At 34.8% G+C, this 23963-nt stretch overlaps 1 protein-coding gene across 1 annotated transcript in view; it reads right to left on the bottom strand.

The window, feature by feature from the left end:
• Positions 1-14807, bottom strand: part of LOC110445193 (mucin-5AC-like) — a 38512-nt gene extending 23705 nt beyond the window's left edge. The window contains exons 1-5 of the mRNA XM_021489674.1: positions 14744-14807; positions 3980-4194; positions 3230-3361; positions 651-1092; positions 247-263 (exon numbers count right to left, since the gene is read on the bottom strand). Of these exons, the coding sequence (XP_021345349.1) occupies positions 247-263; positions 651-1092; positions 3230-3361; positions 3980-4194; positions 14744-14807 (870 nt within the window). The remainder of the gene's footprint in view (positions 1-246; positions 264-650; positions 1093-3229; positions 3362-3979; positions 4195-14743) is intronic.
• Positions 14808-23963: the final 9156 nt, after the last annotated feature.

Below are 23963 nucleotides of genomic sequence, written 5' to 3'. Positions count from 1 at the left end.
TGTATCATACACTGTGTGTATATATGTATCATACACTGTGTGTATGTGTGTATCATACACTGTGTGTATGTGTGTGCCTTACACTACTGATGGCTAGGTTTTCTTTCCAAAAGCAAAAGTAGTTAGAGGGTAGCACGTGACATCTGTGTTTGTATGAGTTTGTCAATTTCTGGGTTTGTATGTGACACCATAACAACAAATGTACATGGTAGTATTAACATTTAGCAAGAAAGAATATAATATTACAGGAATACTTTGGTTTCCTGGAACATAATAACTATAGGAGGAACATAAAATCTTCAGCTTAATTNGTATGTGTGTGCCTTACACTACTGATGGCTAGGTTTTCTTTCCAAAGGCAAAAGTAGTTAGAGGGTAGCACGTGACATTTGTGTTTGTATGAGTTTGTCAATTTCCGGGTTTGTATGTGACACCATAACAACAAATGTACATGGTAGTATTAACATTTAGCAAGAAAGAATATAATATTACAGGAATACTTTGGTTTCCTAGAACATAATAACTATAGGAGGAACATAAAATCTTCAGCTTAATATGTATCTGTCTATACATAAAATACTGCTGTCTAAAACAGTTTAAATGAATCTGATTTCATAAATAAACCTTGCTACTTTTAATCAATGACTCACCCGATGCTTTGTGTGGCGCTATGGCTGCTGACGTTGCTGACTGTGCGGCCGTAGTTATCTGCGCTTTGGTAGTAGTTACTTGGTTAGAGATAGTTGTGGTGACAACTGGTTTTACTGTTGTGGTTGGCTGTGTTGTAACAGGAACTGTGGTTGGCTGTGTTGTAACAGGAACTGTGGTTGGTTGTGTAGTAACGGGAACTGTGGTTGGTTGTGTAGTAACGGGAACTGTGGTAGGCTGTGTCGTTACAGCGACTGTTGTCGGTTGAGTTGTCGTAGTAGGAGGTAATGTTGTCGTCGGAGTGACGTCACATCCAATTAGCTCCATCCTCATAGAGATGTGGTGGTTCCAGACTGTGGGGTTGATACGGACACACTTGGCGGTAATAGGGGCTGGAAGGGTCTGCGTCACCACTGAATTCTCGTCAACATTACCAGTCATCTCCTTGACAACGAAACATATTATTTTAACACATAGTTCTGCGGATATTATCTGAATAGGAACATATTTGTAAAGTGTTCTATGCTTTTTTATGTAGTATTAAATATGACTTATGATGAATATTGAAGTAAATGATTGCTTTCTCATAATATATTTTCAAATCTGCATAAAGTTAAACAATTGCATCATACTTCAAATGCAACATGTTAAACTGTTGTTTTATTATATAAGCTATGTAGTGCATGAACTCTTGTATACATTTAGTACATACATTGTACTTTATCTAAGAGAAGGAAAAGCATCTGAATGTCTGACCTTATGTCCGTATATACTCCACAAAGTATCTGTTATATAATTAAATTAATACGTTTTAGAGTGCATCAAAACATTATATGGTTTATAAGCTTTGGAAGTTGTGAACGAAATATGTAATACAATTATGAACAAATGAAACATCATTAAGCCTGAAATATTCCAAGTACTGACAATAATTTGAGGAGATATATTATGCTATGAGGAATTGGCTGTAGAACTTTGTCATATAGTATAGTATACATGTATTGCTCCTTCTATAGGAAAACGTGGTTCTTTGGTTGCCTGAGATTATTTTTGTCCCTGGAGGGTGACATGATGTTTTATTTCCCGAACATGTGCTCGATATAATCCAATCAGACACGCTGTGATAAAGCCGAGGTACAATAATAAGGTTTAATCCACTCAGTTCGGTTGGAAAAGAAAGTATTTTTTTAAACCCTTTTAAATTAAACTTCCCATGACAAGATTCGACGAGTTGAATGAAATATGGTAGTGTGTTTGACAAATGTTTAAACAGTTCATTCAGAAGCCTAGATAATGGACTTCAAATTGACTGGAAGTGATTGTAACAAGAGGCCCAATGGTCCTGAATCGCTCACCTGGTATTAATCTAACACTTGTAATCTTAAAGTGGACTAATATACAGCTAAAGGCAAAATATCTGTGTTCGATTGATTATAATCTAATTAATGATATAAACATATGACGCCTGTGACCTTGAAAGTCGTACAGGGACATTAAGTTGAACAGAGTTTATAGCCTGCCGTCCCAGCATGCTTCTGGCCAAATTTAATTACCCTGGACCTTTTGAATATTCAGAACAAGTCATTTAAAGATTTAAACAAATTTGTTCACTGTAACCTTGAATATGAGCGAAGGTCATCAATTAAACAAACTTGGTAGCCATTCATCCCAGCATCTAACTGGCAAAATATCAGAACCCTGGCCTCTTGGTAATTCAGAAGAAGTCATTTAAATGTTTTAAACATATTTGACCCCTGCGACCATGAATATATGTCAAGGTCATTCTTTAGAACAAACTTGTTTGCCCTTTCACTCAGCATGCTACTGGCCAAATACCATCATCTTATGCCTCTTGGTTATTAAGAAGAAGTTGTTTAAGGTTTTAAACGTATTTGACCCCTGTGACCTTGAACACGGATGAAGGTCATTTGTTTGAACAAACTTGGTAGCCCTTCATCCCAGCATGTTACTGGCCAAATATCATCATCCAAGTGCTCTTGGTTATTGAGAAGAAGTTGTTTTAAAGGTTTTTAACATAATTGAACTCTGTGACCTTGTAAATAGGCGAAGGTCATTTGTTTTAGCAAACGTGGTAGCCTTTTATCTCAGCATGCTCCTGGCAAAATATCATCATCCAAGTCCTTTTGGTTATTGAGAGGAATTTGTTTTAAAGGTTTCAAACATATTTAATCCCTGTGACTTTGAAAATGGATGAAGGTCATTTGATTGAACAAACCTGATAGCCCTTTATCCCAGCATATTACTGGCGAGATCTCATCACCCTAGGCCTCTCGGTTATTCAGAAGAAATCGTTCGAAGAGTTTAACATAATCGACCCCTGTGACCTTGAAAATGGATGAAAGTCATTTATTTGAACAAACTTGGTAGCCCTTGATTCCAGCATGCTACTGGCCAAATGTCATCATCCTAAGCCTTTTGGTTACTGAAAAGAAGTTGTTTAAAGTAAAAAGTTGACGCCGAACAGACGGACGACGGACGCCACGCCGCTCTATGGCAGAAGCTCACTTGCCCTTCGGGCAGGTGTGCTAAAAATGGAACCCACAGTTCCAGTAAGCCTTACCTGTGGTAATGTCTGCCAGGTCTGACAGTCGTCGCTGTATTGGACTTTGTATTTGGTTACCCACTGTTTGCAACAGCCATTACGACCCTGTGTGGAAATAGCACTGATGTCCTTTGGACTGGGAAACTCGACCTGCAATAATCAGCATTCAACGAATGTGTGGACCGTAAAGTGGCGTCCTCCAATACACAAAACAACAAATGAAAAACCATATGTTATTGACAAGCATTTGCATTTATATTTTGATATAACATTTTTTATGTTGAGTGTCACATTGTATTAAGAAATCTTTAAATGTCGAATTTACTTTTTTAAGATCTGTGGCGTTATTAGTAATGTCCGCTGATACTATATTACTAGTGTCAAGATATATTTACACAGTAACACTAATCTTTGGTTGATGATCTCATACCTAATTTTCAAAATAAAATCTGAATTTGACTGTAGTGCAAGGTCATTTGAAAGGAGATATGAATAAAGAAATTTATTTACAAAATAGTATGCTTTCCAAACCAATGGTCACGATTGATTAATGAAAGAATGTGTGGAAAACAATTCAGTATATTATCTGCACCATAAAAGATTTTTTTTTTTTTTTTGCTTTTCATAATAGTATCGTATTGTAGGTGAATCTATCAGATATTCCGTTTTTCTAAACGTCAAAGTGTTCCTGATTACCATTAATCTTGTTTGTATCAAGCGTCCAGCAGACCTGCACTAAATGAGGATATATTTCTGATAACCACAAACCTGGACGTATTGTTTAGTATCGAGCGTTCCAGCAGACCAGGCCCCGATGAGGACATGACCTGATGCATCTCTGTCTTTCTTCGCGTTCAGAAATGCACGAGAAGGACCATATATATGATTTGTGTCGCTTGTTCCGTATTCAGAAGAGGCTGTAACCGTAACCCCAGGCTTTGGTGTGGTTCCACTATCAAACACGAGCTTATCCGTACACGGCGCTGAAAGAAAGATGTACACAATCAAGCAAAACCGTACAATAAAAAGATGTGTGATACATTGATTCCTTATTTCTACCACCATACGCTGTGTAATTCCACTCTCAGATCATTGCATAAACATGCAGACTGTTGAATAAATATGAGTTATACACCACACGTGGTATATGACCTTCCATAGTTTTGATTGGTCGAGAAGATGAACCTTGACCGGACGACTTTTTCACGCGCTATTTGCCGCGTGCTGTTTTGTTTACGTCCTCTGCTGTCAACATCCGGCAAATGTTGCTGACTTTTGTGAGGTTATGCGATGGGTAAAAGGGATGATGCTTAAAGATTTGATCGCTTGTTTCAGTCAAAATTGCTACAGACGCTCGATATCGTTTCGACGCCATACCGTCGTGTGTCCAGGTCGTGAAACCCAGAGACGTAATATATATATGTCTCTGTGAAAAAACAAGATCTGTAACAGTGTCGGAAAATAGTTCGCTCTCCCCATGTCCCGTTATCAATATGTTGAGGGCCTGTCTATAGCGAAACTCTCACTATAAATGTCAATCATAGAACCTCACGAAGAAACGTCCCAGTTTGGACATTGACAGCGATTAGTTCGTCTTCATCACTTGGCGGGAGGCAGACTTCGTACGATATGCTTACACGCATATAGTCCATGGTTAATTTATATTAATTAATGCAATATTGCATACTCTCAATATTTAAAGTCGTTCATCTATTTTATTTTTTGACGAAGTTGTTGCCGAAACATTAATTTTGAAATTATTAAATTTGTGAAAAAAGTAGTTTTTGAATATTAATGAGTGACTTTTTACATATGGGTCATATCACTACGCCAGCCTTGTCAACAAAATGTGTGTATGCTATTCAAATCAGGAAATACTCCAGCTGTTTCCGACAGAGATTGTGGTAAAAACAGATCACACGACTCGTGGTTGTTGAGTATGGGATTTATTTCACTCTCGTTAGTTAATTTTCAAAAGTTACAGAAAAACACTCGCTAAAGCTTGTGTCTTTTGTAACTTTTGAAAATTAACCAACTCGATTTAAATAAATACCCTATTCAACAATCACTTGTTGTGTAACCTCTATGTATCACATTCGTTCTAGAGATTTACATTGATGTCCAAGACAGTTTCTTGTCAGAAGACAAAATGTGACTACGTTGCAAGAGGAATTAACAATATACATATAATGAAGCTGATGTATTTATCCTTTTGTGTTACCTATTTATAAGATCTGACCTTTAATTTGTTTACTCATAAAAATAAAACTGGTTTTTAAATGCATTTAATGAATGAACATGTACCGATTTGTGCAGCCGACAACTGTTTCAAATGACTAGATAACCAGAACACTATTTAACGTTTAGATTCGGCCTAACATTGTGGTGTAAGATATGTATGTTGCACGTGACTTCCATTCAGCTGATGGTATTGAACGTGTACACTTTGTTCTTTTTATTATTTTTATTATTATATGGAAAGTCTACAACGCAAAAACAATATGTTATACTAGGTCGTTTACAGTTTTGAAAAATTAGGTATAGCAGTAATTTACTGACTATAGCATGCAATTTAACAAACGATCTTGTGAGATAAGGTTATACATTGTATCACATTATAGAAAGACAAAGGTTTTCCTCAGTGAAATCAGGCTAATGCGTCTGTTTTTGAATGGTAATGGCTATGTTTTGGTAAAAGAGACTGTTTGTATTTATTCAAAATTCAAATTCAAAGTTCGAAAAACTTAAACATTATTATGAAAATAGCTTCGTGTCGCTTAAGTGCTGAAGTAGCATTTGGTACAACCCTTGTTTTATATGATATATATCTTAACATATATACGTATATCGAATCTATATTAAGAGAACATTATTATCACCGAACTAGACCAACGTTTTTTTGAGTTAATTTCGTCTTCTAATAGGACTACCATTCAGATAAGGGCTGTTTAAAGTGAGTAGGAAAAAAACACCATTTAAATCAATTAGGTGTAACGTCTGCCCTGCTGTTGTGGAATATGTTTTACTTTTCTATATTTACCTCTAAGCAGTATACTGCATAACAACACAGATCTTTCTAAATGCAATTTATTTATAACACAAACTATTTATGTCTATTGCAAAATGAAGACGAAAAAATATGAATCATTGTAACACCATATATAAAAAAAAAGTGACAAGTAGAAAGAATGAACATAGAAATAGTTTTTACCAATAATTGCGAATATAAATGAAGCGTTAATTTGTCGATTAGTTGGCTCAGAGAGTGTACGCAAATTTGATGAAAGGATTGATGGCAAGCTTATCATACACAATATAACAATGTCCGGACCTCAATATAAACCTATGCTGTTGTATTTCTATTCTACAAATATGACATTAAAACCAGGTAAATTAGAAAGAATAGTGAACATTAGGGGTAAATATGGGGGGATATCGACCAGAAATATACCACAATGGCAATGACAATATTTTATATAATATATATAAAAACGAGAACACATTCCTAAACATAAACAAATAGATTGAAGAGTAAGAGTTGTAAACATTTGCCTGACATTCTCTCTCTTTTTTTGGCAAATGTTTTACTGAAAATATAGAGATATTAATTAACACAACAGTCGATATCAAACAACGAAATAACGTTAAATAAGGAAAACATTATAAAGGAAATGCAACATCACAACAGATATATGTATTTCATTAATACGATTATACTCTAACAACAAAATGGGTAATCTGACTGACCAAAACAACAATAATGAGGAACAAGACACAGAAACCATTTTCAAAAGCATAAAATAACCAGTTGACATATATACAGTGTTGCCTCTGGATCAGAAAGGTGAACTTAATAAAGTGACAAAGTCCACATTTTTGTACACCAATCAACGTTAGAGACATTAGTGGAAATTACTGTAGAAATAATAACTAGTGAGTGCTCTAACATGCCAAAAACATTCTAATAGTCGTACTTAGCTTGTTAATCTCTCAGGTGTCTTTATATCTTACATAAATATTCATCATTTGAAATAATTAACATTTATATTACGAAATACAATAGGACCTGAAAAAGGAAGAATATATCATCTTTGCTGGATAATAGAGATAGTAAGAGTGGTCAAGTAAGTGAAAATTAAGACAATAAAATAAAAGTAATGGTTATAAAAAAACATATAGGTAATAAGAGATTATCATCTTTATTGTGTGTTGTGGTCAGCCCAGCCCCAGACATATATGTATGTTACATTTGTACTTCATTACATACGTACAATGTATATAATTGATATATAATGGCACAGCAAGTCAAAAATAGGTATCGATCAAAATACAAAGTAAGACACAACTTTTTTAAAAGTTAAATGTTTGTCAATGAAGAAAGCCAAGTAAATTAAAAATCTGACAGAAACATTTAGGACTCATCAGTGGAACATGTACGTAAGGTCAAAAGTATGACAATCCAATACAGGAAAAAGGAAAGCTAGGCTTAAAAACCTTTCAAATTATAAGACGTTATCAGGATACAGGATAATCTGAACCTAAATAAATTTAAGACCTCATTACAGACTAAACATAACCAGTGCTTCTGTATCAGTTTCCTTTATAGCATATTAACTAGAATTTAGTGTAACTTATTTCAATGCAAGTACTGATATAATGCATAGAAGCACCATGAAGTCTTATGCAGATCTTGGCAATTTATTACGCATATGTTTCGACACTTTTACCTGCTTTACGTAAGCATCTGTTGATACTACAAGTAGACTAGACATTTACAAAAAGCTTATGTATAATGTGTTTCTGATGGATTTATAAGCTCATCGTTCCGTTAGCTATCTGAACCCGAGGTTGCGTTTTCTCCTACATATGGGAGGATCACTCAATTAACAGTCTGTACCGGAGCTGGGTAATCTCGCGGTAATCTCGCGGTGCCTGCCATCTGATGGGAGGACTGTTAGGCTTGTCACCTCGTGTTTGTGCTACTTGGGTAAGTAGGACATTGAGGCGCCTTTAATGAATACACTACCAAACACCTGTTTTTTTATTTGATGAAAAGAAACACAATAATTAAATCGCGAGAAATAAGACTATGTTAAGTCATAATAGATAACATGAGTGTATTTGTTGACTTTGTTGATGACGAAACGATTGGTTTGTTTAATTTCGTGCAGCAAAGTATGTGTTATAAATTACGGACACTTGATCCGTGGAAGTTTCTCCATAATACTGTTAGGCTTCTACAAGGGAAGAACATTGCCGTGATACCTTGTTCAGATTCGGGAGAAGAACATCACTGCTGTATTCTACTGCATGCTTTCGTAAGAGGCGTTTTATGTAAGGGCCATGTAAAACCAGGTGTTTTATGTAAGGGCCGTGTAAAACCAGGTGTTTTGTGTAAGGGCCATGTAAAACCAGGTGTTTTATGTAAGGGCCGTGTAAAACCAGGTGTTTTGTGTAAGGGCCATGTAAAACCAGGTGTTTTATGTAAGGGCCGTGTAAAACCAGGTGTTTTGTATAAGGGCCATGTAAAACCAGGTGTTTTCGTTTTGTATTCTACTTCGGGAACATTGATGATGACCAAATTAATCTACGTTCCTTAAATCAACACTTGGGACCTTTATTTGTATTCCTCCTGTCTACTGTTTCTATATAGGGATGTCTTCCCACTCACTTGATGTTGTTGGGCGTGAAATTCCAAACACATGAAATAAATGTTAATTTATCATGTACCTGTGTGCTCAGTAAATATGACAGCAATGGTAATGCAGCCAGGGATCTGACGTCAGAAAAAGCTGTGGCTAACTTTGGTGACATGATGGTGGACAAGTTCCTCCCAGTACAAATGAGTGAACGTCTGAAATCAGTTTTTATATGTTTTAAATTAGGTCAAATTATGGCTTTCACCTAACCATCGCTCACCACAACCCCACCTCTTAGATAATAATACAGCTTTTATTTTACTTTATTGTTTTAAGAGTACCTTTAATTAAAAAAATATTGAAAAGTGTTTCTGAAAAATTACTTAGCCCTAATGTTCCTCCTTGAATAAATGAACGTTTATTGGACCTTCATATGGGTTTTGCCTTTTTGTATTTCAATGCCTTTCAACGTTCAAAGAATTTATTTCCGAGAACTGTCGTCCATCATTTTCGGATTTGTTTTCAAATTGTGTAAAACAACGTAACAACTGGGTTATCCTACAAAACGTTTCTTTAGCTTAATGTATTAGCCGTCACGTTATTAAAACATAAAATTCTAAAAATCGTCTACTCTTAACTCTGAATCATATACAAGAATATTTGTACTTTTGGGTAAAAATCATGGAAAATTAACGAAACGAAAATAATTAATAATGCATTTTGATAATTTTGCTCATGCATTTACACGTATGTAGGGATTGAACGAAGTCTTGAACATTCATGCCAATAAGGACGCATCAAAATTAAATCTGTATTTTATATTGATCTCTGTGTAGCATGAATATTATTAATTTGTTTGTATATTAACATGTATTTGTACTTTTCAAATTTATAGTTTTTTATTTATCTTCGTATAGAAATTCCTTAATAATCGAAGTATTGAAATTGATGCATTAGTGCAAACGCTATTCCCTGAATAGCCTGACATCATGTATTTGTTTTGTTTCTAACGATATTCTGCAAGACGAGAAGAGTAGTTTCACAATGAAACTGATCCAAATGAGTTCATAGTCTTATGAATGCTGTGTATTTTATTAGCTTTAATGTAGGACATTGCCTCGGGAATTGGAACATAAAAATCTGCGGAATCAGAGTAAATTCTATCCATAATCTTGTTAGATATAATGTCATTAATTTATCATTTTATTAAGATATAGTACGTTTGAGCCAAATATCGATTTCGTGATTTTAGGCGTTGTTTGATACGTGTTTTGGATCATTTATATCCTTCATTGCGGTCCCAATCAAATGCGTTTTTGACTCGACCACACAAAACCCAGCAACACAAAGACTTCTTGTGTCGAATCAGCTCGAATGTGATACATGTGAAACATATATACACCTCGAAATCCCTGGTGTTGCTAAATTGTTTACCTTTCACGTAATACGTAGTTTTATAACCATCACATTATGGAAATCTGGTTTATCGAAATATAAACTTTGTTTAGGTTTCTGTATCTACAAACACAACTTGTATACGCATCGTTTCTTCGTATTCATTAACATTTTATATAAAGACGATTTATATAATTCCTTATATTTGTGATTCGAAGAGAGGACAGTTGTTTGGAAAATGCTTCGGCAAGATGGTTACATAAATATTCGGACAAAAACAACTGATGTTAATCTGTCATTTGCATCCACTTTAAAAAGAGTAAGACACAATGTAAACATACAACACATACGTTTAACTACTCATCAAAATCTAAGCTTATCAATAATAACGCTATTGAATTATTATTTTTATATGACAGCAGTGGTCCCAGTTTCAAATATTTGGTCAATAACTGATTTTGACTCGATTATTCCCTGTTATTACACAACTTTGTCACCAAAGTGATGTTTTAGAGCATCCTAGGGATGTACCGCATCGTTGGAAAAGCTAATTTGCCAGATACGCAGTATTCTGCCCTCTTACACTATTGCTACGCAATCGCACAAATGTCATTTTTGAGAAATTTTTCAATTCACTACATCTGAATAAAATTAAAAGCTTAAATTTATTAAATATCAAAGGAAAATAAAGATCTTGATGTATTCGTCTAAATCAATAATCTGTTTTTTATTAGTAGAAATGGAGCTTATTTGCGTATTTGTTAAAATTAAATATGCTATATATAAGCTGTCAAACAAACACAATCCTTATACACTGCAACCATAACAGAATGTCGTCAAGTGTTGACGTCATCAGTCCGGTGATCCAATCAAAAACCACTAAGCTAGACCACCGGTACGACCAGGTCGTGTCCTTTATCTCCAAATATTAGTTATATGTATATATTGTACCGTCCAATAATTGACTTGTTTTATAAATGTTGATAGATCTAAACCCGTGGTTTTAGTTCTTCGCACTAATGAAACAAATAACGCAGATTGCATTTTTTGTCGCGCGCTGAATTAACAAACTGAATTGCCGTTGCTGATTCAGGGGGACATTCTAAAATATTTCACTCAGCATGTTTATCGTAATGTATATAATATGTTCTGTTGGAACTTAAATTGGGAATTGATTCTAAAAGTTCATTTACACGAACATGAATGTAATGAAAAATAAATGCTCTACAGAAATACTCGATATGTGTTGCATCTCATGTGACATAATGTATTTGACAAATGCTTTTTTTATGATTTTGCTAAGTAGGAAATACTTTTAAAGTGAAGAATGAGCAAATTGAACATATATATGAACATATTACAGCTTCAATTGGTTATATCTTTTTTTACATCAGAAGTCACAGTTCAACATTCGATCCATCAATTTGATGTTCCAGTGCTTTGAATGCGAAATATGAAAATAGTATACAACTTATTTGAGCGGTTTTCGCCTTATTCTTCTCAACTCTTCAAGTCAGTTTCCTTTAATCTCCAGAAAATTTCATTACAAAAATATACCTTGATAAACGCAATTTTATTTTTAACACGCCCTGACCCATTTTTCTTCTAACATCATTGTAGACGTCACACGTATATTTTATAAGTCGCAGAGAAAAACAACAAGGGAATAGCGATTTGTACGCAAAACAATCATTTCAACTCAAAGTCGATGAAACAATGGTAATATTAAAAAATAAAACATAAAAAGACTTAATGCAGTGGAAAGGTACGCGTCTTCTGATCATCGACGACATTTAAATCTAGGTCACACCCAAGTGACGTCAAGACATCAAAGTGCAAACGCTGATATAACAAAATATTTAGACGCAATGATAAGATTGATAAAAAAAACGTTAGGCTTTCCTTGAATTTTTGACTATTTTTCGTAGTGAGAACATACGTTAAACTACATTATAACCAAAAAGATTGTATGTATATAGCTGCAAAGGGTGACATTCTGTGACAATAGATGAAGGTTCTCCTTACATAGCAACACCCTTTCCTGTGTATTGTTTTCCAGGCAGATTTACATGTATTTCTGACGAATTTAAACCTTACCGAATACTCAGTTCACTCCGAAAGACGTTGCAGTCGACATGACAGTCTTGCAGACAAGAACAAGAATGTGTCGCGACTGAGTGGAAACCTTTATGTGTAGCACCATTGTAAATATAACTTGTGTCTGCCACGTGAACCTCGGATTTGTAATACAACAACTGCTTATTATATTAATCCTGTTGATGGCACAAAGTGTGAATGTTTGGTAATATGTAAATTATGTCAAGAAGTGTTATTGCAAACTTTAAGTTGTAGGAATTGGTACAGCATTCAATACAAGCCTAAGAATACAAACTCACACCTCAGCCAATGTTTGCCAACTTTGACGACGGATATCTTTTTTTTCCTGTATGACAGCAACATCAGTCATGAATGACAAGTACATACAGATACCATATCCTGATCGATTAGTCATAAACCAACATTGATATTGAGATTAACAAACATATTATTTTATCTTCATAAAGGCAAGAGATAATCGTTGCTATTGTTTAAATACATTGATTCCGATGCAATTTTCGGCTACTTTTCAATATTCACAAGAAGGAGATATTGTACTACAAAGCGAGTCAAGTAATGATGTGATTTCTATTTTTGCTAAAGAGAACATGAATAAGATGCCCAGGTTAAGTTTAAGTTGATTTACATCCTATTTGTATTACATTATCTTACCTTGCGGACAAACAAGTATTGCATTCTGGTTGATGTTTAGCCATTCTTCAATAGAAACAATGGATTAAGTTTCAATGTACGATACCATACTGCATCAAACATCGTGTCTTCGGCAGTATGTGTCAGTGAGGTAGCACTATAAAGTCGGCATCAGTTCCGCGCTATCACAAGGAGACAAACACGAACATATCGCAGCCTCCAAAAATACACACACATACACTACACGCATGCATCCTGCGCACAGGGAAGGCCGTCCTTAAATGACCTTAGCTGTTAATAGGACGTTAAACAAAATCAAACAAACAAACAAAAAACAATTATAACAGTTGTACCAGTACAGAATAGGGTAGATTTTTATAACGTAAACAATCTACATGTACAACAACAAAAATTATGTTTTAAATTAATCAAAGAGAGTTGCTTTAGCTGATTATAACCAGTCACTTTATTAACATATTTGTTTTAGTGACATGTAATTAAACTATCTCATGTACTTACTTAATCCTCAAATCAATATATTGACTCGCGATATCACTATGAAAGCATGATACCAGTTACTAAGATACCTCGCCTCGTTGAATGTGTTTGCAAGCAAATGGGTTTCGCAACATTGCAGACGTGGATTTTTGTCCGTTTGTCAGATCCTATACATCACCCATGTGTCCAAATGGACATGAACTAACCATAGTCTTTGAATAAGTGCGTTCTTGCTTTTATACTTTGTCTAGTGACTATAAGCATACCATCAAAAGCATAAATAAAACAGAAAACTGTTAAGTCATTTTATTCTTAAAGATTAGTAAACGATGATATCAAGACCTTGTTTCTACTCATAATATTTCGAAGTAAACCAAGCTTAAAGATTGTCCCACTGTGTAAGTGAAGAACCCATTATGATAATGGCGATAATGACGGATGTACAATACGATTCAATGCTTGCTTTATTTTTGATTTTATTTTTAAAGTTTTAAGTGTGGTTAGTAAATCTTTTCCTCTACTTTGGTGACCTTTTGTATCACTCAGTTTTTACATTTCAATATTAAATACCAATGTGTGCAATCGACTGTAAGCTTTGGACAACAAAATAATCCCAGAGCATCTATCAAAAAAGTATGACGTCTGATAGATCGAGTTGCTATTCCTTCTATGGGGCTTTGCCTTTGGGGGTTGGTTTTACCTCCACCAAAAAAAAATTAAAAAAAATATAACAACAGATTTGTCTTTGCTTAGTAATAATAAAACGTTGAATAATGATATTGTTTTTGCATTATCTTCCTTAGTATGTTTACGAGTGTATTCCGGTTATAAAACTTCCCATAATACAATGTACGGCTGGAAATGGTCGCCAATGCTATACTTTTGGCTCTGAGAAAGTAAAGCCGAGGTCGGTGAATTTAACAAATGTATGGCAACTTGGTTATTTAGAAGCATTTTGATCTAACGGGAAATGAGTTCGACATTAATCTAATTTACTTTTGAAACCTCATAAGCCGAATCGAGTGATGTATCCGAAAAGAAGATCATAAATGTTGCAAAAATGGTAAACTGCCTATTTCCTCAAACTCAAGTTTTTTTCATATTATTAAATTTAATCTTAAAGTATGTAAGCCTGTTAGAGTTCGATTGCCACGTATTGATTGTATGGCACTTTTTTTTTACTGTGTATTGATAGCCTTACCCTTACCTAAAATAAGCTGCATTGTATAATTATGTTTCAATCAAAACTTACCTGAAATTGTTCCATAGATGCAAGCGATAATTACACACAGCGTCCGTAAATCCATGACCGCCATCCTGCTCTAATCTTACATCAGTTGTCGTCTCACGGTTATCTGTATTAGCCCGACATTTTTAAACAGTTCACACCGGAACTTGAAAGTGTAATTTACACAACGGAAAAAAAGTATAAAGTCAGAGAAGCTAGTGGTTTGGTATAGGGGTATGATTCACGGTTATGTATGGAGGACCGTACACAGCGGGGCCAGGATAACGAAGGTCACAGAGGCTAGAGGTTTAAATGATATCTGTTTTTTGCTGATAGGCTCAATGCACGTGCATCAAAACTGGAGACACTTGCATAGAATATGTATTCACTATTATTTATTTACAGGCTGACCAACTTTTTGATAGTAATTAACCAAATTCATTACTATAGTCCATACCCTATTAGTATAATCACTGATCTACTTATTTATACAATGACTGGCCTACCTTTTCATTCAGTATATATTTATTCGTGCAATCCTTAAACATATCCAGCCATACGTGTTACCATTTAACTAGCCTATTCATTTATCTGATTTATGATCTACTGAATTGTGTAATAATTGACCTAATTATTTTTGGTAATTACTGACCTACTGATTTACAATGGTACTGACATGATTTTTTTGAATATTATATTAATCACTTAATTCAACTATTGACCGACTTATCTACTCATTTACTTAATTACTTGAATGCTGTGAAACCTATTTCGGTATATAAAGTAATTATTCCGCTTAACAGACATAAAAGTACGAGGTTTCACTGGACGATTTTGTGTCGATAAAAGATGAGTTTGTATTCACCTCGTTTATATTCGCCTCATTATAACGTTTTATGCTCCAACTAAGCCTTGTATAAAAGTGTGTTATTATATTGGATCTCATTGGGCTTATTTGCGAACATTTGTCAATGGAAAGGAGTATTCATTTCATTACATCATTGGGAATTACACTCCTGAATTTACTAACATGTGTGAAAGGTCGAATATTGAAAATAGAAACCTTTGTACTTCTTGTCTGATAACAAGCGACATCAACACCATTTATTTCTAATTCTTAACAAAAGTGAAAAACGTATACGCAATAACTTTTTAAACTGTTTTTCAAATAAAATACGTGGCGTATTTATTGCCTCTATGATAAGGAAGTGGAACATGGTTTATTTATGCTACAACTTGTTTATAACAATATAAGATTTAATTAAAATCGTAACATGTAAACATCCTGCAGTAAATTAATGAAAATGTAAGGTTCATTGCTACACTATAAAATCTTAAAACACTACCGATTTCGTTTATTTATTTAGTACCTCAGGTCCTAACTGGCAGAAGCAGTAAATGATGACGTTGTTCTGCTTTCTTTATTTTATTTCCAGTGATAATGTTAAATAAGAAGAAAGCGTCATCACTGGAGTGCTCGTGTTGTGATTGTTATTTCATAGATTTGTCCTTTACCACGTCATTGTTTGTGTATCTACATACTTTCCATCAGATCATTATTGTGTAGTTTCTAAACGTTCTGTTGGGTTTGATGCTGTTTTATTTCCATGTCTCCTCGATTCCTGTTGTTTCATATCGAGTTCCGCTTTGTTCCCTGTTTAATGACGCCATGATAGATTTGTGTGTGTTAAATAAAAATCATAAGGAGTTTCATGTTAGAACGTGTCTTTAACTGCTCGTTTTTTTCTAATAAGAACACAAGAAGTACATACTAAGCACAGTGTCGCTGTTTACATATGTTATTGATGGTGAGACAGTACACAATTCTAAATCAGTGTTAGATCGGTGATGGCCTACCGTTTAGTTGACAAATGCCATGAAGGGTGTCAGGTGTACTGCAGGTAAAGCTGACCCTCGGGGAGATCTGCCCTGCGGTTCGGCAGGTTTTGACTCTTGTGTTTGTTTCTCCTTTGCCTCTGTTATTGTCGTTACGTAAAAACTGCGTTCAGATTGTGTGCTGACATTTCACGTGTAGTTACTTTTTATATTTATTCAACAACATATGTGAATGTTCTGCGTAACTGTTACATCTTTACCACTTTTACATTTAATCTTCTAGGTTTTATAACATGAAAATCCTTCTTTTTTGCACCAAAGTACAACATCTAAAAGTTTATTTCTTTGCAATTTCATTTTACTTGATACAAACATTGTTTATTTTTTAAATATATATGAGGAAGATTGCCTCCATAACGACTGTTAAAATTTCTCTTAAAGTACACTTTTGATTGATAGAAAAATTATTTACAAATAAATGTACAATATTTTTGTCATTATTTTATAAATAGAAATAAACGTTGAATATATATTTGCTTGTCCTTCAAATGAAAATACAAGTCACAGCCGGGTTTTGTTCTGGCTATAACGTCACAAAGTTGTTTTCAAGGATGCAGATCTGTATGTATATACGGTATAAAAGTACTCGGTCATTCCCTGATAAGATAAATTATGCAAAGAATGCTTTGTTTGAATCGAGGAATCTACCTATGTGTATGCACACTGTACAAGCACTGTAATTAATCTTTTGAACTTGTAAAAAGCTAACTTTTTTTTATAGGTTTGAGTTTAGGTATACCACCTGCGTCAACACACAAAACGATACACCGAATCAACGTTTACAGACAACAAGAATTCAGGTAAAAAGTGCAGTGAAAATGGATGTTTTCTTCCATCAAATCCAGAGAAAATAATTGCATCATCGCCATGGAGCGCCAATGTTTTTCTCAAAGTTTGTATACAATTCTGGTCCTCCGTAGTTTCAGCTCTGGTATTTGAAGATTGAAAAGTGGGGTAGGTATCCCATGTTTGCACATTACTGAAACCCTAGGTAGCCAGCTATGGTCCTCCCTCGAAATGAATGCTGGAGGGCGGGGTCATATATCGGGGTCACCGCTTCCCCGGATCAAAATGTCTTTGTACCCGTCCGGTTATCGGGGCTCGTCCCGTGCCTAAATATACTCCTTGATAAAGATGAAATTGATCGTTTCAAGTTTAGTGTAATCTGCTTTTGATAAGGACGTTACGTCCAAACTGTACGCACGGCTTATCGTGTCGTCAAAATCTAGGCACTACAACTAACATATGTCTATAAACTGGTTTATAGAAGGTGTCGATCAAACTGCCGTTAGAGACCCCCCTTGTCAAAACTAGTAATTTATTAAATCCGTCACTCTATGATAAAGATTACCCTTTTCCTTGCCATATTCCCTAGAACTACTTCTGCCGGACCGCATTTAATCAACTGTATTCATGTTTGGTATACAAGGTTTTCTAAATCATCAAACGTCCCTTTTATACATAAAGTTGATCTTGAAGTTAAAGAATAACGTGTATGACTGTGTGTCGCTCGAGAATGTTGTGTCTCCTGTTATGAACCTATGCAACCGTCTATACTACCTTTCCGACAAATCAGTGTAGGTATGAAAGATATTAAAATGAAAACTCTCCCCATTTAACTGACTATGTTATATTTTTCCTATTCACAACATTTTCTTTAGGTTGGTTACCTGTAAGCGTGTGTACAATTTGTTGTTATATATGAAATGACTCGATTCAACTACGCTTTGTTTAATACTTGGTCATAGATGACCGAGAGTATATGGGTTAGCACTGCACTATTGTACATACGCTTACAGCGAAGCCGAATCGACCCCGGTGTGCTTGGACAACGTGCATAGTTTACACCTTTGTGTACCTACGTTTCACTGGTCATTTGTCCGATGAAGATGACAGAGTACAGATTTTCGGTCTTAAGTTCAGACAATATGTCTTTAACATTGATGGTCATGATTTTCTCTTTTGAGTAGTGGTATGGTCCATACTATACCCACTTTACAGGTTATATAATATACACACTTTACAGGTTATATAATATACACACTTTACAGGTTATATAACATACACACTTTACAGGTTAAATAACATACACACTTTACATATTATATAATATACACACTTTACAGATTATATAGGATACACACTTTACAGATTATATAATATACACTCTTTACATATTATATAGTATACACACTTTACAGATTATATAATATACTCACTTTACAGATTATATAATATACACATTGCATTTGGTCATAGATGACCGAGAGAATATGGGTTAGCACTGCACTATTGTACATACGCTTACAGCGAAGCCGAATCGACCCCGGTGTGCTTGGACAACGTGCATAGTTTACACCTTTGTGTACCTACGTTTCACTGGTCATTTGTCCGATGAAGGGGACAGAGTACAGATTTTCGGTCTTAAGTTCAGACAATATGTCTTTAACATTGATGGTCAAGATTTACTCTTTTGAGTAGTGGTATGGTCCATACTATACACACTTTACAGGTTATATAATATACACACTTTACAGATTATATAGGATACACACTTTACAGATTATATAATATACACACTTAACAGATTATATAATATCCACACTTTACAGATTATATAACATACACACTTTACAGATTATATAATATACACTCTTTACATATTATATAGTATACACACTTTACAGATTATATAATATCCACACTTTACAGATTATATAACATACACACTTTACAGATTATATGATATACACACTTTACAGATTATATAATATACTCGCTTTACAGATTATATAGTATACACACTTTACAATTTATATAATATACTCACTTTACAGATTATATAGTATACACACATTACAGATTATATAATTTACTCACTTTACAGATTATATAGTATACACACTTTACAATTTATATAATATACTCACTTTACAGATTATATAATATACACATTGCATTTGGTCATAGATGACCGAGAGAATATGGGTTAGCACTGCACTATTGTACATACGCTTACAGCGAAGCCGAATCGACCCCGGTGTGCTTGGACAACGTGCATAGTTTACACCTTTGTGTACCTACGTTTCACTGGTCATTTGTCCGATGAAGGGGACAGAGTACAGATTTTCGGTCTTAAGTTCAGACAATATGTCTTTAACATTGATGGTCAAGATTTACTCTTTTGAGTAGTGGTATGGTCCATACTATACCCACTTTACAGGTTATATAATATACACACTTTACAGATTATATAATATACTCGCTTTACAGATTATATAGTATACACACTTTACAATTTATATAATATACTCACTTTACAGATTATATAATATACACATTGCATTTGGTCATAGATGACCGAGAGAATATGGGTTAGCACTGCACTATTGTACATACGCTTACAGCGAAGCCGAATCGACCCCGGTGTGCTTGGACAACGTGCATAGTTTACACCTTTGTGTACCTACGTTTCACTGGTCATTTGTCCGATGAAGGGGACAGAGTACAGATTTTCGGTCTTAAGTTCAGACAATATGTCTTTAACATTGATGGTCAAGATTTACTCTTTTGAGTAGTGGTATGGTCCATACTATACCCACTTTACAGGTTATATAATATACACACTTTACAGGTTATATTACACACTTTACAGATTATATAATATACACACTTAACAGATTATATAATATACACACTTTACAGGTTATATAATATACACACTTTACAGATTATATAATATGCACACTTTACAGATTTTATAATATACTCACTTTACAGATTATATAGTATACACTCTTTACAGATTATATAATATACTCACTTTACAGATTATATAATATACACATTGCATTTGGTCATAGATGACCGAGAGAATATGGGTTAGCACTGCACTATTGTACATACGCTTACAGCGAAGCCGAATCGACCCCGGTGTGCTTGGACAACGTGCATAGTTTACACCTTTGTGTACCTACGTTTCACTGGTCATTTGTCCGATGAAGGGGACAGAGTACAGATTTTCGGTCTTAAGTTCAGACAATATGTCTTTAACATTGATGGTCAAGATTTACTCTTTTGAGTAGTGGTATGGTCCATACTATACCCACTTTACAGGTTATATAATATACACACTTTACAGATTATATAATATGCACACTTTACAGATTTTATAATATACTCACTTTACAGATTATATAGTATACACACATTACAGATTATATAATTTACTCACTTTACAGATTATATAGTATACACACATTACAGATTATATAATTTACTCACTTTACAGATTATATAGTATACACACTTTACAATTTATATAATATACTCACTTTACAGATTATATAATATACACACTTTACGGATTATATAATATACACACTTTACAGATTATATAGGATACACACTTTACAGATTATATAATATACACACTTAACAGATTATATAATATACACACTTTACAGGTTATATAACAAACACTTTACATATTATATATAAATACACACTTTACATATTATATAATATACACACTTTACAGATTATATAGTATACACACTTTACAGATTATGTAATATACACACTTTAAAGATTATATAATATACGCACTTTACAGATTATATAATATACACACTTTACAGATTATATTAAATGCACACTTTATAGGTTATATAATATAAACACTTTACAGGTTATATAATATACACACTTTACAGGTTATATAATATACACACTTTACAGAACATTTAATTTGAAATTAACCAGTACTCCTCTGATTATTTTTATTTCATAAATTAAGATGTTTTACGCACCTGTCCCTCTGTTTTAACAGTAGTTTAGACATTCTGGATTTCGAACTGTCTGGCCTCTGCCATCACTGATAAGTCGGGAGGACGGAATCACTGTATGCTGCAGTTTATCAAATAGCCACAAATTAACCACAACACAACAATTTCAAATATTTTTTTCTTTAATATTAACGTTATCGCCTTGGTATATAAATATCTATAAGAATAATTTGTGACCAGTGGAAACAGAGAATCCTCAAAATTGACTTTCCAGCTAACTATAAAATTGATATTAGCCCTGTTTTACACCATAAACTGAACAATACAATAGCTCACCATAAACATCCTAATTAATGAAATTTACTACAATACTCCTCTTGGAATACGAATGTATGTGCGGAATGCGTTTGATGTCCAACGACCATAAGACTTAAGCTCTTCATATGTCACTGAATTCGTATAAAATGCCGGGAAAAGATGTCCTGTTAGGTGTTATGAGCAGTTCATCTACAGAAGACCCCAGGTACATGGGTATTTATTATGCCATGCAGATGGAAAGCCTCTTACCAGGTACCAGTTTTGTGCTGTTCTTAAAATAGCTATGTCTCACAAAGGTATTGATTTATCTATCTATTTATCTAATTCCCATTCTTTTCGGGTAGTAACTTTCTAACAAAAAGATTCTGTGTTGGGTCAAGAACACCTACAAGGTTGCATTTATAGGCAACTGCTAACACATAGGAACGAACAGAACTAACCGCAAAGCCATGAAGAGATAATTATGACACAAAATGTACAACATCAGACAGCTCGGATGGCCAAACAAATCAAACGCCCTATTCTACCCGAAAAGCCTCAAACTTCTGCACCCCAGTATCATACAATTACTTAGTGCTAGCTGACAGAGAAATGTCAGGCAGCCTTAAACTTTCGATTCGCAAAGCAATCTCTGAAATGCCTCCGTCACAGAGGACAGCGTCAAGAGACAACGTCTGCTCCTGGGGCCAACTGTCGGAAACTGACCCACTGTTGACGAGAAATACTGTCTGCTATACCATTCTCTTCACCCACTATGTGGTTTGCCTTAAATCTTATATTGTTCAGCATCGCATACAAAACCAGAGGGCGCACTAAACTCATGATTCTAGGTGACTTTGATGAGTTTTTTTATTTACAACTGCCACTAATGCAGCATCATCTGTGTATAATACAATCCGTTTATCCCTCAACAGCCCTGCCCACAAATAAAAGGCCAAAACTATGGGTGCCAACTCCAAAAACGTAATATCCCTCATTATATCTGTGCCTAACTATGTACTGTGGACATTCCAAAAATGACCAATGTGGCTGAAGATAGGCTGCTCCCATTTATGATCCATCCCAACCTGCACTGTCCGTGTACAAGGCAAGGTCGGGGATTTTATCAATTCAATCTCTCCAAAGCGACAATGCCCATTAAACAAGTCTAAAAAATGAGCCACACTTTCAAATCTTCCCTCATTTCCTGAGTGACCCTAATTAAATAAAAGGACTGGTTTATATCTGCCATTACATCATAAAGACGTTTTGCCCGCCAATGATTCCAGCGCCTGTAGAGTGACCTTTTTCTTTCTCAAAACCAGCGTAATTTTATATTTTAGGTCCGCCAGTTTGTCTAGAGGGATTTTAACTACCATGTTAATTGTGTCAATTTCAAGTCCCAGGAATTCTAAAACTGGTGTAGGTCCCACCATTCCATCTCCAGCTAGAGGTACCCCAAGCACATTACAAATTTCCTTGGATGCTTTCATAAGGAAAACAGTCATGTGTAGGCTGTTCACCCGCAAATATAAAATAATCTAAGTAGTGGTCCAGGGACATTAGCCCTATTTGGTCTGAAGCTATTCACTGAATTGCAGTAGAAAATTGCTCAAACACTGCACATGATACACTGCACCCAATAGGTAATGTTTTATAATGGAAAGAAACCCCTGCTATCCTAACACCAAGGAGGTCAACATATGATGGTTAAACCGGAATAAAACGAAAGGCTGACTGTATATCCATCTTTCCCAACAGTGTCCCCTTCCCTAATGTTGCTCTCATTTCAAGAATTTCATCAAAAGATGAATAATGAACTGTACAAAATTCCTCAGCAATAAAATAGTTTACACTAACCCCACATGGGTAAGACAAATGCTGAATTAGACGCATTGGTCCGTCCTGTTTTGGACATAAACCTACTGGAGGCAACCTAAGGGGCATTGGCGGAACTAAGAATGGCCCACGATCCTACCCAAGATAACCTCCTTCAAAACTAATTTCATAGCCAATTATTCATTACATTCTATTGATTTCAAATGCCCACATTCAGTTGTCCCCCTTAGGTCCATATAATTCAGAGCAAACCCATGTGCAAAGCCATTCAATAAAATAGCCTTATTCCCTTCATTGGGGTAGCCATGTAAAGCATACATTATCATATTAAATCTTACTGGGGAATGACTGAGTGACATTGGGCTGGCCCATCTGGCCTAATTTAACAGGATTGGTGATACTGCTACCCGGAATTCCTGATCGAT

Source organism: Mizuhopecten yessoensis, unplaced genomic scaffold, assembly GCF_002113885.1.
Source record: "Mizuhopecten yessoensis strain PY_sf001 unplaced genomic scaffold, ASM211388v2 scaffold2101, whole genome shotgun sequence".
Taxonomy (NCBI): Eukaryota; Metazoa; Mollusca; class Bivalvia; order Pectinida; family Pectinidae; genus Mizuhopecten; species Mizuhopecten yessoensis.
This window is presented reverse-complemented; position numbering and strand designations above follow the sequence as displayed.